This window comes from Aegilops tauschii, chromosome 5, assembly GCF_002575655.3.
Source record: "Aegilops tauschii subsp. strangulata cultivar AL8/78 chromosome 5, Aet v6.0, whole genome shotgun sequence".
Lineage (NCBI taxonomy): Eukaryota > Viridiplantae > Streptophyta > Magnoliopsida > Poales > Poaceae > Aegilops > Aegilops tauschii.
This window is the reverse complement of record NC_053039.3, coordinates 28,315,932-28,333,532: the sequence shown is the minus strand read 5'-3', so window position 1 is coordinate 28,333,532 and position 17,601 is coordinate 28,315,932. Positions and strand designations below refer to the sequence as shown.

Genomic DNA, 17,601 nt, shown 5'->3' with positions numbered 1-17,601 from the left:
AACTTTTTTAAAACAATACTGTTTTTTGTTAAAGGATGAACACATTGATATACTACATAAATAGTTTATTAAAAGTGTGGAAATTTATTTAAATATATGAACGTTTCTATAATTACGTTAATATTTTATTAAAATGCGAACATTTTTCAAATTATAAAATATATTATTAATTCATAATTTTATTATGTCTATTTATATTAAATTATTGCATATGTATTTTATGAAGTTATATGAACTTTTTAAGGTAATTTGTTTTCAATAAATGTATATTTTTTGTAACGCGACAATAATTTAAGTATTTTTAAAGAAATGAAAAAGAACAAACCCGTTGAAAACTGAACCACACAGGCTCGTTATGTGATAAACCTAAATTTATCATTTTACCATTCGACGCCGTCGATTGGAGTGGTATGTGCGGCCGTAGAATGGAGTCGCAAAATTGAAATAATTTCTAATGAACACCGTCTGATTAAACCCAACAAGAGGATAACAAACACTCTATATAAGCAAACATATTTGCAACCGTTCATTGCATAATAAAAAGTGTCAATGAGGTCAACCAAAGGCACACGACAATTATTACTGATTACATTGGACCCAAGATGTAGCCAAATTTCTTATTTTTTTCAGAAACAAAAGTGTCTAAGCAGGAACATCTACATAGCTCTTTAATTGAATTACCTACGTAGTCATTAACTAAACCACCCTGGAGATCTGACTGATGTTTTTGAAACGGTGTTGATGATGTTTGCTTATGCGCTGCCCAAGCGAAGGTGGCTACGAAATGCCAACGCTCCATTATTATCCGTTGATAACTAGTGCGTATAATGAACAACATGCAAAGATAAACCCCCGTCTGACATATATCAGCCATGAAGTAATAACCATTTTATGAACATTATCTGCATTCCTGTAGAGCAGCACAAGTGGGGTGATGACACATATGGCAATTGCAGTCTTAAGACCAACTGGAGCCAGCACCATATATACTCCTAGTGCAAAGGCAACATTCAAACAAGTGAGTGAAGTCGAGGCGAAGAAGACCGATATCAGAAAGTGCCTGCGGCGGATTGGTAATTTGACCAGGGGCATGCCGGCGAACATGAGGCCAACAGTCGCTATGGATGAGCAGATGAAAGCCAGCGTATTGGCCATCATGAACGCATTGAAATACCACGTACCAAGAATTCCTGGCGTGCCATTGGTGGTATGGTCACTGGCTTTGATTCCTGCAGGTACGGTGAAAGTTGCAGTGAATGTCACTGAAGCTATGAGTACCGAGCCAATGCCCAATGTCCGAGTCGAATCTGTCATGTTAGCTGACTCTTCTTTCTCTTTTTCCTCCTTTATCTCTTTGTCCTCTTGACTTTCCATTGGCGCGGAATTGCAAAGTTCTTGAAGACGATCTTTCCAAGAGCTAGCATGACTAGCACCGGCACGTCGGAGGGTCCAGTAAATCACTCGATCCGGATTCTGCAAGAAAATTAATAAGAAGTACTAAGATTTCGCCTCCTCTAGCTATAAGATGAACTAAACAGGGGGGAAATGGGGGAGAGAGGAATATACATCCATACCCGTCCGTACGAAAAAACTGTTCGGTTCCTCTTACTCCATGCTAGATCCAGAGGAGTTTGATCCTTGTTATTTCTGATATCTAATAATACTTTTGGGTTCCTCAGCAGAGTAAAAAAGCCGGATAGATCCCCAACATCGACAGCTAGGTGTAGCGCGGTGTTGCCATCGTTGTCCTGAGCGTTCATTATGGATGCAACACTTGATTCTCCGCTAGCATATCCCACTACAAGGGAACTCTTGTTCTGGATAGCAGTATGAAGGAAGGATCTTCCCTGGTTATCACGAGATCCGATGCAACGAGGGCATTCTTTGAGCAGAATACGGATGGCGGTCTTCCTGTTCATCAAGGCAGCGATGTGTACAGGAAACAAACCATTTTTATCCGGCTGGCACGCTGCAGATGTGTTAGCCCGAAGTACTTGCCCTGTTGCATGTTTTTCCCACGGAAACCAGAAGTTGGGGAAACAAAAGCCATATATACGAAATAGTAATGGGTCACGCTGCGCCAAAACCACATAGTGAAGAGGGGTGCTGTCGTTTCCGTCATTCCCTTTGCTAAGATCCTCATCCCAATTCAGCAGCGTTTGTATCATATCTGCAATTAGGCCTTTTAACTTTAAAAAACCAACACTCGATGCCGGAGAAGAAAAATAGTCAAGGAAAACCGAACACTAATTTGAAGTTTCATCACGAAGCTAAGAAGTATTAGGTGGCTGCAAGCTTCCCTTGTCTTTTTAGCATTTACTTTCCTTTTCTATTCATGGGCCGCCACTGAGGGTTTAGCATTTACTTTCCTTTTCTATTCATGGGCGGCCACTGAGGGTCTAACGGTTTTTTAGTGACTTTTTGGCATGACGTGTGGTGGAGTCATGGCGGATGCGACTATCCATCATCAAGGTGCTAATTGCAATACCACTCCATGTCCGGAGCGAAAACTCCTGTCAAGCCCTTTATTTGTCGGGTTAAACAACGACGAACTTGCATCATTACTTTGTTGAAGAAGTTATCTACATCTTGTTGTTCTAGTATTCATTGGCCACTCTCAGTAGCCAGGATGAAAATCTTGGTCTAGGCCGCCTCCGGCCAGACGTGGCAATGATGACGTGAAGATATTTATCTCTTAAAGGCGTTGTTGCCAAAAAATTCAACCAAGTTATGGGTTTTTATTTCATAACTTGTAATGCTCCGGTTGTGATTATCTTTGTTATGCACTCTGCTTCATAATTAATAAGGACCGTGGTACCCGGTGAACATTCTGTTTTTAGGGATAAAATTGAACCCCTTGTTCAATTGATCGTTCCGCTTCCACAATTTTCTTTCTTCCCGATTTTTATTCTCATCCCACTTCACAGTTTTTTTTATGTCCAGTTTTATGTCAATTAGTCTAGGTTTTATTTTTTCCAACAAAGAATTAGTCTAGGTATAGGGGAGAAAAAAGAAAGAAATAAAGTGCTAAAGAGGAAACTTAAACCCATGTCTCAAGAGTAGCTACTAAGCCCAATAACCAACTCATGCATCTTTTCTTTTTGTCCACTGTACACAAATAAGGGGATTTGAACCCTTTTTTTTTTCCTGTTTAACCTGCTTTTCTAAAAAAAAACTTTCACTTGTTGGACACTATAATGATTGTGTGCATTCTCAATGTCTTGACATAGTGTTGCTGCAATTGACAGGATATACACTTTCAGCTTATTGTATTTTTAAACTCCCTTTAACATATTGCTTGTTACCGAAAAAGGCTTTCGCCCCGCTTTATATATAAAGCATCAAACCACAAACATCTAGTACAAATACACGCCATGCCACCGCAACACACGCACACACCCAGGACAGGATACATAGGCGCTGAGCGCAGCAACACCACTCCTATCACTACCGCCCCGAAGAGATGAAGCTACATATGACGAACCATGCGCTCCAAGGCGGCGCCTTCAGGAAGGATACGACGCCGGAGCGCCACCACCGCCCGATCCAAGGATCAGAGTTTCCCCCGAAGCCGCATGATGGACAATGAGAGCCGCGACGACGCCTTCAAGAAGGGAACAATCTTCGCCGCCGCCGGTCCGTCCGAAGATAGAGCAGGTTTTCACCTCGGCCAACATTCACCGCCACCGAACACCACACCCCGGCAACCACGCCGCCCACACGACCATGGTGAGCGGGCAGCACCAAGGCACGGGCTCTGCCCAAGAGCACCGCGCAACCACCACCAGGGCCGCCGCCCCAGCATCCAAGACCTCGACAGCACCTCACCCGAGACCCGCCGCACCCCAACAAAAGAGACGAGCAGAAACGTCCCACCTTTCGCGCCCCTGGGCAACCCCCAGCATCGCGAGACCCAATAGGTCGGCCAGAACTGGCATCCACCGACCCATCCTGCTGCCCCAAGCGCGAGACGAGCTCGGTCCTGCGGCATTGAGAGGGGGACGGGGTCAGTCCTGCTGCACCGTGCGAAGACGAGCTCGGTCCTGCTGCATCGTGCGCGAGACGAGCTCGGTCCTGCGGCATTGGGCGCGAGGCGAGCGGTGGACCGCAGCTGGGAGAGGACCAGCCCATTGATGGGGGTAGCGCCGGGGCGATGAGGAGATGGGTGAAGGTTGAGACAGCCCGAACGCAGACAAACCGACGCCGGAGAAGTCGGCCGTTGCCGCGGGCAGATCCATCGAGCCACCGTGAAGCCACCACGACACCGGTAGGCCACCACCGAGACCTACCCATGCCGCCGCCCACGGCCGGAGCAGCGGCCACGCCCGGCCGCTGCCCCACCCGCGTCGCCCGGCGAGCTCCAAGCGCCGGAGCCGCCGGGCACGCACCACCGGAGCCAGGCGCCGCCGGCCGGCCCCCAAAGCTAGATCCGGCCGGATCTGGCAAGAGACCGGTCACGCGCCACCTCCCGAGACGGGAGCACCGCAGCCGCCCCGCGGCGCGCAGAACGAGGGTCGCCGGAGCGCCGCCACCAGCAGGCCACCCCGCCGCCCCGCGAGACCGCCGCCACGCCGCTAGATTCCGCGGATGGCCAACGCCGCCGCTCAAAGGAGCCGCCCTGCGCCGGCGCCCACAAGCGGACTGGGAAGGTGGGCCCCGCCGCCGCCGCGCCTCCCGGGCTTTGCCCGACGGAGCTCGCCGGCGACGGCCGGGGGAAGGGGAGGGAGGCGGTGCCGAGGGCCGTGGCCAAGGGGGCCCCCCGGGCGTGCGGGCGCGCCGCGGGAGGGGAGAGGAGGAGAGGGGGGAGAGGGGGAGTGGAGCGGGGCGGGCCGGGAGGCGCGCGCCCGGCAGCCGGCGGCGGCGGGAGTGGGAACCCTAGCGGAGCGGGGGAGCGGGCCGCTGCTTCCAACTCGAGACCGGTACTAGACAGTTAGGGCGCCCAACATATTGCTTGTTCAGCACTAGAACGATTGTGTGCATTCTCAATGCCTTACATTGTGTTACTGCAACTTCTCTCTTGTGCTACCCCAGGAGTAACTGAATCAGCTGATAAAAGGCGTCGATCATTTTTCTGGACTGGGGCTGAGAGGTGCTCCAGTTCCAAATTAATGTGTAATTGCATTGATAAAATGTGTTTCTCTAGACAGGTAGGTGGTATTGGCATGAAGGATCTTCGGCGGCAGGACCAATGTCTTCTTCTTCGCTTCGTGGACAAGCTTCATGGATATGTGGACAGCTCCTGGGCGATCTGGTTCCAGCAATGGCTCTGTGGTGACCTCCCTTCCAAGCCCTCTGCCATTGAGCAACTCGTTGCTGATGGCTTAGACATGTACAAGGCGGTCGCGAGGGTCGCTGTTGGCTACGACAGGCGGACCTCCTGGATGTATTACTCTCATAGTCTTGGCGTGTGCTCGCCTTTGCCTTCCCGGTGCTCTTCTCGCACTACGTTACGGTGGGCGTGGATTGCTAGGAGTGATTAGTTGCCTGCTCAGTAACAGACTGACGGCTGCAGCTCTCTGAGGTCATCGAGGGTGTGGTCCTCTCTGAAGACGAAGACTCCAGGACCATGGCTTGGGGTGCGGAAGTCGAGTTCTCCACCGGCTGTCTGTACAGGGCTACATGGGGGTCAAAGCTTCCTCGGAAGATCAAAATCTTCATGCTCCTGTTGATGGCTGACCGGCTGAGTACACAACTCAACTTGTCTTGGAGGAATTGCTCGCCCTCGGATAAATGTGAATGGTCACCTGTTCACTTGATGTGCCATAAGTGCATCCGTCTGGTATGATGTTGGCTTGCAGCCTGCGCCGGCGACTGTTGGGCAGATCTTCGGTACCCAAGTCTCATCGAACGCGTCGAGATCTACGTGGGAGGCTGGCTGCATGGTTGCTCTCTGGCACCTGCAGGAGGCTCGGAATGATCTTGTCTTCAACCAAAATGTCTGTAGTTTTCACGAGGTGATTACGAAGGCGACTGGCGATATCAACCTCTGGAGGTGTCGTTTCTGTACTGAATAGCATAAAACTATCATTTTTCACGTTAGGGTTTCAAAAAACTATCAAAATTTTATTTATCGCTGATAACTGCCAGTTTCAGCGTCGTGTGTTTAAAAAAACACGAGTCAACGAGTGCTTTGCAGTTGATCGTGATTGTGATAGTTGAAGCCTGCTTCTAAACAACCCGTTTGTTTTACTGTTAACTGACACGTGGGCCCATATGATAGTGTCCTTGTAGATATATTAAAAGCAACCAGGTCCCTGTAGATATTTCAAAAATGCAATTTGGTCTCTGCAAATATTTCAGAAAAGCAATCGGGTCCTACCAACATATTTTAAAAGCAATCAGGCCCTGCCATGGCCGTCCTCCAGATCGAGCTCCTCCTACCGTGCTTGTCATTGCTGCAACCGTGCTGCGGGCGACCGCGGCTGGAGCATCACGGCGGCCAGCTCCTGTCTGTGCTGCGGGCGGCCACACCCAACAGCCACTACCCCGCCGGTGAACCCTTTCTTCTCCGGCGTCGCGTTCATGGCCGTCATCGGGGCAGCCATGTCGGGGAAGGCAGGGTTAGGGAGGAGCTCGGAGGAGCCGCACCTAAGGCCGAGGTTGCCATTTCTTCCTCCACGCGCCACGCGCAGGGGTCCGACGGTGTGGATGGCGGCGGAGGCGCCCGCCGTTGCCGGGGCTCCTTGGGTGGCCGTCTGGACCGCCGCGTCCAGGAGCTCGCCGCCTCGGGAACGCTGTGGTTGTCGATGGGGTGGGCATGGCAGCGGAGGGAGCGGGTCGCCGATGAGGTGGGCACGCGAGGGGAGGGGAGAGGGTCGCCGGCGGGGCTGAAGAGAAAGAGAGAGTACAGGGGAGAAGAGGAGAGAAAGAAAGAGAAAAAAAGCTGACACGTGGGCCCCATATGTCAATTACGGACGGTCAACATACGGTTTGTTTAGGAGTGGGCCCCAACTTGCGATCAATTGCAAAACAATCGGCGATTTGGGTTGTTTGAAACAGCTGGCGCTCAAACTGGTAGTTATCATCGACAAACAAATTTTTGGTAATTTTTTAAAACAGTAACACAAAAAATGGTAATTTTGTGCTTTTCAATCGTCGTTTATGTGATAGCCTGGAGCATGCCAGTCAGGAGAGGGTTCAGGCTCACTTTGCTCGCTCTGTCGCTGCTGTATAGGAGTGTTTATGTAACGTTTTCTCTGGCTCCCCCATCTCGCTTGATGTACGTGATGTACGGCAGGAGTGCGACCTCTCACTGCTTTCGTCATTGAAGCGGCGTGCTGACCGAGAACGCCGCCCGCTGTATGTTTTTGGTGTCCGCGCCTGTTCAATGTCAGTGACGGGTTACTGGACGGGATGGGACGGATATCTACCATGCCCATTGAATGCCCCATCCATCCTATGCCGCCATTAAGTAGGCTCGCCGGCCTAGAAACCAACTCTGGCGCCCTCGCATTGACTCACCCGGACGTCTGGCCTCACTGGAATCCGCTATTTAAAGGCGGCCACACTCGGCTAAATCCATGCCAGAATACAAGCCGTTCCCCATCCTCCTCCCTTGCATTGCATCGCCACACCCGACTAACTCCATGCCACAACACAAGTCGCTCCCCATCCTCCTTCCTTTCACTGCATCCATCATGACTGCACGCGATAAAGCTCTGTGAGAGAGCCTTTCCATTGAGATGAAGTGCCTTGCCGCCACCTGGAAGAACCGCCGTCCCAGGCGGATCGAGGGCGGCTTGCCGGCCAGCTCTCCCTAGGTCTGCGACGACGAGGACGAAACCACGATGGAGACGGGCTTCGACAACACTGCCCTGGCTCCCGCACCTCCTGTGCACGCCGGCTTCACCATGGAGTAGGCGTAGGCGCACTACAACGCCACTATGGTGGTGCAGCCTGCGTCGCCTTTGTCGGCGTTCCAACAGGCGTAGAAGAAAAAGTGGTACAACCTGTTCTTTCTGGAGTAGCACCGGTAAGCGGAGGGCCAGATTTATGGTGAGCGCGTGAGCGAGGAGGCTGTGGCGGCCATGGCTGTGGCAAAGCTCTATGGGAGAGCCTTTGCACTGAGATGAAGCATATGGTGGCTGCCTTGTCGCCTAGGAGAGCCAGCATCCCAGGCATATCGAGGGCGGCTTGCCGGCCAGCTCGCCCGGGGTCTCAGACGACGAGGACGACACCACGACGCAGACGGGCCCCGACAACACCGCCCCGGCTCCCGCGCCTCTTGTGCACGCCGGCTTCACCATGGAGCAGGTGCAGGAGCACTACAATGCCACTATGGCGGAGGTGCAGCCTGCGCCGGTGCCTTTGTCGGTGTTCCAAAAGGCGCAGGAGGAAAAGCGGTACAACCTATTCTTCCTGGAGTAGCACCGGTTAGGGGAGGGCCAGATCTACGACAAGCGCGTGAGCGAGGAGGCCATGGCGGCCATGGCCTTGGCGAACCCCAATTTCATCGTGGAGCAGCATGACATCTATGATGTCGTCCGCACTCAAGCCGCCGCCGAGACGCAACTCCGAGCGATCAGGAGGAGAACAATGACAGCCGCGCCTCCTATGCGTCGCCGACAAACCACCTGGCGGCTCGTTGGGACGACAACAACACGGGCACCACCATTTTCATCGCGGACCTCACGTCCACCGGCGATGGACAAGTCGCGGACTCCTCCGAGGATGAGTAGGGAACGGGAGGCGACAGGGCCTTGTGTCCCATGTGGGCCGGTCTGGCTCCCGTGTTCTACTCTTTCTCGTCGGGGACTGCTGCTTCACTTCATCGGTCTTATCACCAATGGTCATGGAGATGGCGTATGGAGGACGACAAGGGGCTGGATACCGGCTGGACGCCGCCGTAGGATAGGTTTAGGGTCGGGTCGGTTTTTCTTTTGTTCTAAATGTTCGAAATCTAACGAAAATCCGCCGTGTTTGCATGAATGTCGTCCGGTATGTATGAAATCCATTGTGTTTGTACGAATTTCGTCTGTTTGTTGCCAAAGTGTTTGAAATGTAAGCGGACATCATTGGATGGCGGCCTCCCGCATCCATGTGTGTGAACTGGTTCCTCCCTGTGCGCAGACAGATGCGAGAGAAAAATTTGTGGATTGCCGCTGGAGATGCCCTAACAACATAGTAATATGATACTCCCAGGCCTCGTGGATTGCGCTATCACCCAGGTCTCGTGGAACTAAGCTACTCATAGTCTAATTTTAGGACAATCCCAGATTTATGAACCTCATGAATGGCGTCATGGGTAGTAACAACACTCTCAAGTATAAATCTACACTTACAAAAGCAAATTGGCAAGGGGAGAACAACCTATGACCAACAGGAGAAGTCTTTTTTTTTTAGAAATGGAACAGGAGAAGTCCTATTAGTCATGGCCTTACTGTGGACTTTCACAGAGCAATTGCTTAAACATATAGGTCTAAAAAAATTCATGTGTTTTGGCATCAGTTTCTTTGCGAATTAGGGTGTCAATAGAGTTGTTAAATCTCTGGATATCTAGGGCACCACACTCAAAATCTCTCACTAAGGTCATAAAGTCTATTTTATAACATTCCAAAAAAGTTGGTAGAAAAGAAAAATTAGTCATCTGGGCCATGGGCCCCACTAGCATAAGATCCCATGATGGCATCCTTATTATTTTTCTTAGAAAAGGATTTTCAAGCATTTCATTTTCACTATCAATTACTAATTTTTCAGCATACCAAAATTGGTCACCCAGGTGAATAGTAGGCTTTGGTTCAAATCCAAAAAGATTTTTGTAGAAGTTAGTTGCTACATCGAGTATATCTTTAGTGGAGTAAGCAGGTCCATCACGGCCGTCAAGGACAGGAAGATGAATTTTCCTCGTACGCTGATTAGCGATAACATGAAAGCACATAAGTTGTGTTTTAAATTTATATGCACTATGTTATGAAACAATGGAGTAGTAAACTACAATAAAATGTTATCCTTAGAAAAACACCCTAGGTAACTTTGAATAAAGCAACAACGGTATACCCTAAAAAAAGGGTCGATCTATGAATTAAATGTGGCGAAACATGTATATTAAAATGACGTGTTATCACCAACCGGTCAGCTTTGTAAGTTACCAACAAAAATTGCAATCAATGAAAAAAATTTGACTTGTTACGAGCAGCAATGTATCTTACCGTAGGCATGGAGAGCCGCAGCATGCAGTGCGTTCTGTCCATCTGGACCGGAGTAGGACAGCTTGCCGCCACTTCTGCTGTGCAACATCCGTGCGATGTCTGTGAATCCCAAGGAGACAGCTAGGTATAGCGGTGAGGTGCCCTGACCAGGTGGAGGATACTGGGCCAGCTCAGGATCCACCAGCATCAGGAACTCAGCCATGTACGGGTCTCCCTGCCATATCGCCCCGTGCAAGGCCGTCTCGCTACGACCGTTGAGCCTCCTAAGCACCTGTGCCACTCTTCCAAGGCCGTACTCATTGCCGATCAGACAAATGAAATGGAAAAGCATTTTGAAATTTCTGGACCTGGCAGCATAGTGCAGCGGTGTGTCGCTGCCCGCTTGCTCGAAAGATGCCTGGGTCTTCTCGTAGATCATCTTGGCGCAGGTGAGACAGGAGTTCCCCTTGAAGACGATCTGGTCGACAGGCACTGCATCCGACACGGTCACCAGGTGATCCGGCGGCGGACTTTCGTCAGTAGCATCTTCAACAGGCGTCGGAGGCCGGCTAAGATCTTCCAGCTGCCCGCAGTGCCCGCAGGTGACGGGCTTCAGCATCTCAGGGTGCATAGCATTGCCCTTGAGCTGACGGGCAATGCTATGCACCCTGATCATAGCATTGTCCGGCGCTGGTTCTTGATCTTGCTGGGGCACGGGTTCTGCCTCCCCCGCCGTCTCTCTCTCTGGCTTTTGATTGGCCTTTGCCGCCGCATCAGCCGCTTGCTCGGGCTCTGCCGTAGTCCCCACCTCCTGCACGAGGTGCTGGATCTTGGCGCACTCGAAAGAGGAGGAACTGCCCTCGAAGGGGTCCTGGTCGAGAAGCGACACGGGCGACAGTGTTGCATCCTCGCCACCGATGCCTTCCTGCTCCATAGTCAATTTGTCAGCCAAGCACGAGCTCACCGTTCCTCCAAGGGTACCCGGCCCGGAAAGGGCGGATGCAGGAGGCTTCTGTTCCGTCGGTGCCGCGGACGCAGCTGGAAGCTGCTGCCTGGCCGGCACGGTGGATGATGGTGGTTGCTCTCCGCCTCCGGTGGGCGCGTGCGCGAGGGATGCTGGAGGTAGGTGTCCAGATTGACCAGTGCCGCTCAGCGCCATGTCTCAATTTGCTCTGCAAGCTCGCACTAGTGAATCTAGCTTCGTGTTCAACTCTTCCTAGCTTTAGCTTATATCAGGTTCATACTACTGTAATATTTGCCCGATGTTATGTTAGCAGGCTTACTGTACTATTTGCCCACCTAACGGACAGACCGACAAGCACGCAGTATTTTATTTTATCTAGACTTCAACTCGATCCAGATTCAAACTCTAACCATGTGCGCCCACTTGTTTGTTGTATCTTTGTTTTGTTCTTTTTGTCTCCAACCATTTCTTTGCCTCGAGGCTGTCTAGATTACAGCTTCATCCACATGCCAGATGGAGAATGAATACACTAGTGATTCTCATTGATGCCCACGAAGGGGTTAATATACAGGTACAGAGGCTGGTAACAACCCAGCTATACAGGAGGTCATGCACATCGTGTAACAGAAAAGGAGGGCACGTCCGGTGCATGAACTACGTGGGACTCGGTCTAGTTGAGCCAGCAACGGTAGTCTTCCAACAGCCCCCCGCAGCCACAACGGGGTCGTCGAGCACGTTGAGGCTGGACCGGAAGTCGAGGAAGACGGTCGATGGCAGCCCCTTCGTGAAGATATCAGCGAACTGCGACGCGGACGGGACGTGAAGGACGCGTACATCGCCGAAAGCAACCCGCTCACGCACGAAATGAAGGTCGATCTCAATGTGCTTCGTGCGCTGATGCTGCACGGGGTTGGTGGAGAGGTACATGGCGCTCACGTTGTCGCAGTAGACGATCGTTGCCCGATCCGGAGGACGCCGCAATTCGTGCAGAAGTTGACGCAGCCAGCACGCCTCGGCCACAGCATTGGCCACCGCCCTGTATTCCGCCTCCGCGGTGGACCGGGAGACGGTTTGTTGCCGCTTGGAGGACCAAGAGACGAGATTGTCGCCGATGAAGATGCAGTAGCCCGACGTGGACTTGCGGGTGTCAGGACAACCCGCCCAGTCGGCGTCAGAGTATGCGACGAGGCGGTGGTCGGAGGAGCGCCGGAGGTGAAGGCCGAGCTGCGGTGTGCCGCGGATGTAGCGCAAGATGCACTTGAGGACGGTGAAGTGCGACTCTCGGGGATCATGCATGAAGAGGCAGACCTGTTGGACGGCATAAGTGATATCAGGTCGGGTGAGAGTGAGATATTGTAGAGCGCCGGCCAAACTGCGGTAGAGGGACTGGTCAGAGACAGGAGCACCGTCGGTGGCGGAAAGTTTTGCGCGGGTGTCGATGGGGGTGGCGATGGGCTTGCAATTGCTCATGCGGGCGCGCTCAAGTATCTCGAGAGCGTATTGGTGTTGCGAGAGGAACAAGCCGCGGGAGCTGCGTGTGACATTGATCCCCAGGAAATGATGGAGCTCGCCGAGGTCAGTCATGGAAAACTCGTTGTGGAGTTGCGAGATGATGTGGTGGAGCAGGGAGGCGGAGCTGGCAGTGAGGATAATGTCATCGACGTATAAGAGGAGATAAGCGGTGGCGCCGTCGCGGTGAAGAATGAAGAGGGAGGTGTCACTCTTGGATGCAACGAAGCCGAGACGCGCGAGGTAGGTGGTGAATCGCTGAAACCATGCCCGGGGGGCCTGCTTGAGCCCGTAGAGTGAGCGATGCAGGCGGCACACGTGGGACGGGTGCGCAGTGTCGACGAACCCGGACGGCTGCTGGCTGTAGACGACGGTGTCGAGGTGGCCGTGAAGAAAAGCATTCTTCACGTCCAGCTGATGGATGGCCCAGCCGGCGGAGACGGCGAGGCTGAGGATGACGCGGATGGTTGCCGGCTTGACGACAGGGTTGAAGGTCTCCTCGAAGTCGACGCCGTGTTGTTGAGTGAAGCCGCGCAAGACCCACCGTGCCTTGTACCGAGCGAGGGAGCCGTCGGGGTTCAGCTTGTGGCGAAAGATCCATTTCCCCGTCACCACGTTGACACCTGCAGGGGGAGAAACCAACGACCAAGTCTCGTTCTGTAACAAAGCAGTATACTCCTCAAGCATCGCATTGTACCAGTTTGGGTCTTTGAGGGCGTGTTTGTAGGAGGAAGGGAGAGGAGAGATGCGATCGGTGGTGGTTGTGAGGGTGAAGAGGGATTTTGGTTGGAGGAATCCGGCTTTGCATCGCGTGCGCATGGGGTGGCTGTTTTTGGGTGGTAGGACGGGCGCCGCTCGTGGAGGGAGAGGGTGGGGAGGCAGCCAGAGGCGGGGTGAGAGCGGGGGGTGACGTGCATGGCGAGGACGACGCGGATTGGCTGCATGACCAGCGCGCAGGCGATTGGCTGCATGGCGAGCTGGCAGCCGAGGGGTGGGGTCCGGGATTTGTGGCCGGAGTGGTGGGGGTGAGTGGTGGGCCAGCGGGAGTGGTCGCAGCGGTGGGGGCGCAGCGGTCGGGGTGGGTGGGAGCGACGCGAGTGGGTGCGGGGGGGGGTGGGGCGACTGGGGTGGAGGATCCTGTTGGATCGGACCTGGTAGGTGGGGGGATCCCGAGGGAGATGCGGGGCTGGGGGCAGTGGGATTTTCTGTGGCGAAGGGAAAAATGTGCTCGTTGAAAATCACGTGCCGGGAGGTGATAACTTTACGTGTGGATATATCGAGGCACCGATAGCCTTTGTGCTCGAGGGGAATGCCGAGAAGAACGCAGGGCGTGGAGCGGGCGGAAATTTTATGGGGAGTGGTGGCATAGAGGTTGGGATAGCACAAACAGCCAAATGTGCGAATGTGGTCGTAGTTGGGATGAGCACCGTAAAGCATGAAGTATGGGGTGTTGTGATGGATGGCTCGGGAGGGTCGTATATTGAGGAGGTACGTGGCAGTGTGAAGGGCTTCCACCCAAAATTTGGGAGGCATGCTAGCTTGGCCAAGGAGTGTGCGAAGTATGTCGTTTGTGGAGCGGATGGCGCGCTCAGCTTTCCCGTTTTGTGGTGATGTGTGCGGGCAGGAGAGGCGTAGGGCAGTGCCATGTTCACCTAGAGAGGAGCAGAGAGAGATGTTAAGAAACTCGCCGCCGTTATCGCACTGGACGCTCTGGATGTAGACATGGAATTGTGTGAGCACGAAGCGAAAGAAACGTTTGAGAACGTCAGTAGCCTCGGATTTGGCACGGAGGGGAAAAGTCCATGCGAAGTGGGAAAAATCATCCATTATTATTAAGTAATATTTGTAGCCAGAGCAACTAGGAACGGGAGACGTCCAAAGATCACAGTGTACAAGCTGAAAAGGAAAACTAGTGACAGAGGTAGAAGAAGAAAAAGGCAGGCGCGGCTGCTTCCCTAATTGGCACGCCTCACATGATCCAGAGGCAGCAGGGAGTTTATTACAATGTGGAAGAAAATGTTGTGATAAACGGGAAAGAGAGGCACTGCCGGGGTGCCCCAAACGGCGATGCCACTGGTCGCCGGAGTTGGTGTAGAACGCCGAAGAGCTGGATGCGCCGCTTCTGTAGAGGGGACCGAAACTAGTGCGCCTCATGAGGGGGGTCCTGGTGGCTAGATCCTTCACAGAAAAACCGAGGGGGTCAAACTCAACAGATACATTATTATCAGTGGATAGTTGACGGACAGAGAGTAGGTTTTGAACAACATCGGGTGCCACGAGAACGTTATGAAGCAGCAAGGGGCGAGAGGATGTGGGGATGGAGGCGGTGCCGGTGGCAACTACAGGCAGACGAGTGCCGTCGCCAACGATGATAGGAGCATGCTGTTTTGAGACAGGATGAGAAGTGGCGAGGTTACCTACATTACCAGTGACGTGCGAGGAGGCACCGGAATCAAAGATCCAGTCGCCGGTGCCGTTGCCGGGCTGCTGGAGAGACAGCTGGTTCATGGCGGAGTAGAGCGCCGCCTGACCCCAAGAGGGTTGGGGCGGCGCGCTGGGTCCAGCGTACAGCGCGGGGTAGGCGTGCTGGGCAGCACCGGGTCGAGGCCCGAGAACCCCGGCTGCATTGGGGGGAACCCAGGGAGCGCGCGGCGGCGGGAAGGGCGTCCCCCACGGCGCGAAGTAGCCCATCCACGGAGTGGAGCCGCGGGGAGGAAGAGCAGGCGGACCGCGTCCGCCGTTGTAGCCGTGCCCGCGCCCGCGGCCACGCCCGCGTCCACCGTTGTGCCCGCGGCCGCGGTCACCGGCGCTGCTGTTGCCACGCTCCATGGGAGCCTTGACACGGTCACCAGTGGAGGGAGAAGGGCCGGAGGAGCCGCCAGAGCCCCCGCCGCCGCCGGGGCCGATGGCGAGAGCGGTGGAGCCGTCGGAGCGATCGCGGGCGTCCTGGGTGATTTCCTCCAGAAGAAGACGGGAACGGGCCTGGTTGAAGGATGGGAAGGGAGTCTGCATCGGGATGACTGTGGCGATCACCTGGTACCGACGAGAGAGGCCGCGGAGAAGCGGCAGCGTCAGGGTGCGATCAGTGACGGGCTCGTCGACGTCGGCCAGGGCGTCCGTGAGCGCTTTGAGGCGCCCGCAGTACTCGGCGATGCGGAGATCTCCTTGGGTGAGGGCGCGGAATTCCGCGCTGAGGTGCACGGCCTGAGCAGGTTGGTTGGCGAGGAAGAATTCGTGGAGTTGGCTCCAGACGGGATGCGCGGTGTTGCCGGCACCGTGGATAACCTCGTACAGGCCGTCGGCGATGGTGGAGTAGAGCAGGAGCAGGAGCGTCAGATCGGTGTGGCGCCACGCCGGAGTTTGGAGCAGTGGGTCGGAGTAGTGGTTGACATGGCTGTCGACGGAGTACATGAGGAGGACGCAGCGCCAGAGTTCACGCCACTTCGAATAGCTGCCGGTTTGGACATCCAGCTTGAAGGGGATGAGGTTGTGGATGTTGTTGAGCGTGTGGATGGAGGGGGTGGTGGTGGCAGAGGACGACGCTATGTCAGGGAGGGTGGGAGGCGACGGCAGGGTCACTAGACTCATGGTGCTAGGGGCGGTTGCTGGCGGAGCCGTGAGGACGGGGGTGGAGAGGTCAGAGGAGGGGAGCACAGGAGCGGGAGGGGGAGGGGTGGAGCCCGTCAGGTCGCCGCTCGAAAGGCCGCCGGAGCCGTCGCCAGTGTCCATGAGGGACAGGAACAGGAAAGAGAGCTCTGATTACCAAGATGGAGAATGAATACATTGGTGATTCTCATTGATGCCCACGAAGGGGTTAATATACAGGTACAGAGGCTGGTAACAACCCAGCTATACAGGAGGTCATGCACATCGTGTAACAGAAAAAGAGGGCACGTCCGGTGCATGAACTACGTGGGACTCGGTCCTCTAGTTGAGCCAGCAACGGTAGTCTTCCAACAATGCCTACCATATTTGCTTATGCCTCTGTCATCAGCCGCCTCAATCCACTGTCATTATCGTGACTAGAGCAGATCACAAAGGCGTAAGGGCGTCTCCAACGCCAATTCTCAAACCTCTCACGTTCTGTTTTTGTTCACGGTGTGATTCGGTCGTACTTTCTTCCGCAAGCTGAATACAATCAAGGGGGCTTTGCGGGAGTTCGGACCGCTCACATGCCCGCTTCTGACCGCCCTGTCACACCCCTCCTCCCTCGCCGCACGTGTTCTCGCACGGCGCCAGCTGCACACATTCATGCCGTTGTACAGCGCGCCACTCCATATTGAAGACGGCTCAGGGCAGACGCGACCTCTCACTGCCTCCACCAATGAAGCGGCACGTCAGCTGATGGCGCCGCCGGCGACTCATCTCCGGTGTCCGCGTCCGTTCAATGTCGGAGACGCGTGATTGGACGGGTCGGGAAGGATATCTACCACGCCTGTTCAATGCCCTTATCCGTCCGTATGCCGCCATTAAGCAGGCTCGCTGGCCGAGAAACTCACTCCGGCACCGCGCATTGACGCACCCGGACGCCTTGCTTCACCAGAACCCGCCTAACTTCACACCACAACACAAGCCGCTCCTCATCCTGCTCCCTTGCACTGCATCCGTCATGACTGCAGGTGACAAAGCTCTGTGGGAGAGTCTTTCCATGCCAGGCGGATCGAGGTCGGCTTGCCGGCTAGCTCGCCCGAGGTCTTCGACGACGAGGACAACACCAGATGGAGATGGGCTCCGACAACACCACCCCGGCTCCCGCGCCTCCTATGCACGCCGATGCACCATGGAGTAGGCGCAGGCGCACTACAACGCCACCATGGCGGAGGTGCAACCTGCGCTAGTGCCTCTGTCGGCGTTCCAACGCCTCCTATGCACATTGGGGCACCATTTCCATCGTGAACCTCACGTCCACCGGCGACGGATAGGCCGCAGACTCCTCCGGGGATGAGTACGGGAGGCGGCAGGGCCTTATGTCCCATTTGGGTCGGTTCGTCTCCTATGTTC

The 17,601-nt window shown here is 54.1% G+C and overlaps 1 protein-coding gene across 1 annotated transcript; it reads right to left on the bottom strand.

Annotated features, from left to right (window-relative positions):
* Positions 1-203: 203 nt before the first annotated feature.
* Positions 204-11,356, bottom strand: LOC109785821 (protein ACCELERATED CELL DEATH 6-like). The gene is made up of 3 exons (XM_020344406.4): positions 10,149-11,356; positions 1,575-2,170; positions 204-1,473 (listed from the first exon to the last, which is right to left on the bottom strand). The coding sequence occupies exons 1-3, from the start codon at positions 11,284-11,286 to the stop codon at positions 802-804; spliced, it is 2,406 nt and encodes an 801-aa protein (XP_020199995.3). The 5' UTR covers positions 11,287-11,356; the 3' UTR covers positions 204-801.
* Between the last annotated feature and the right edge of the window lie 6,245 nt (positions 11,357-17,601).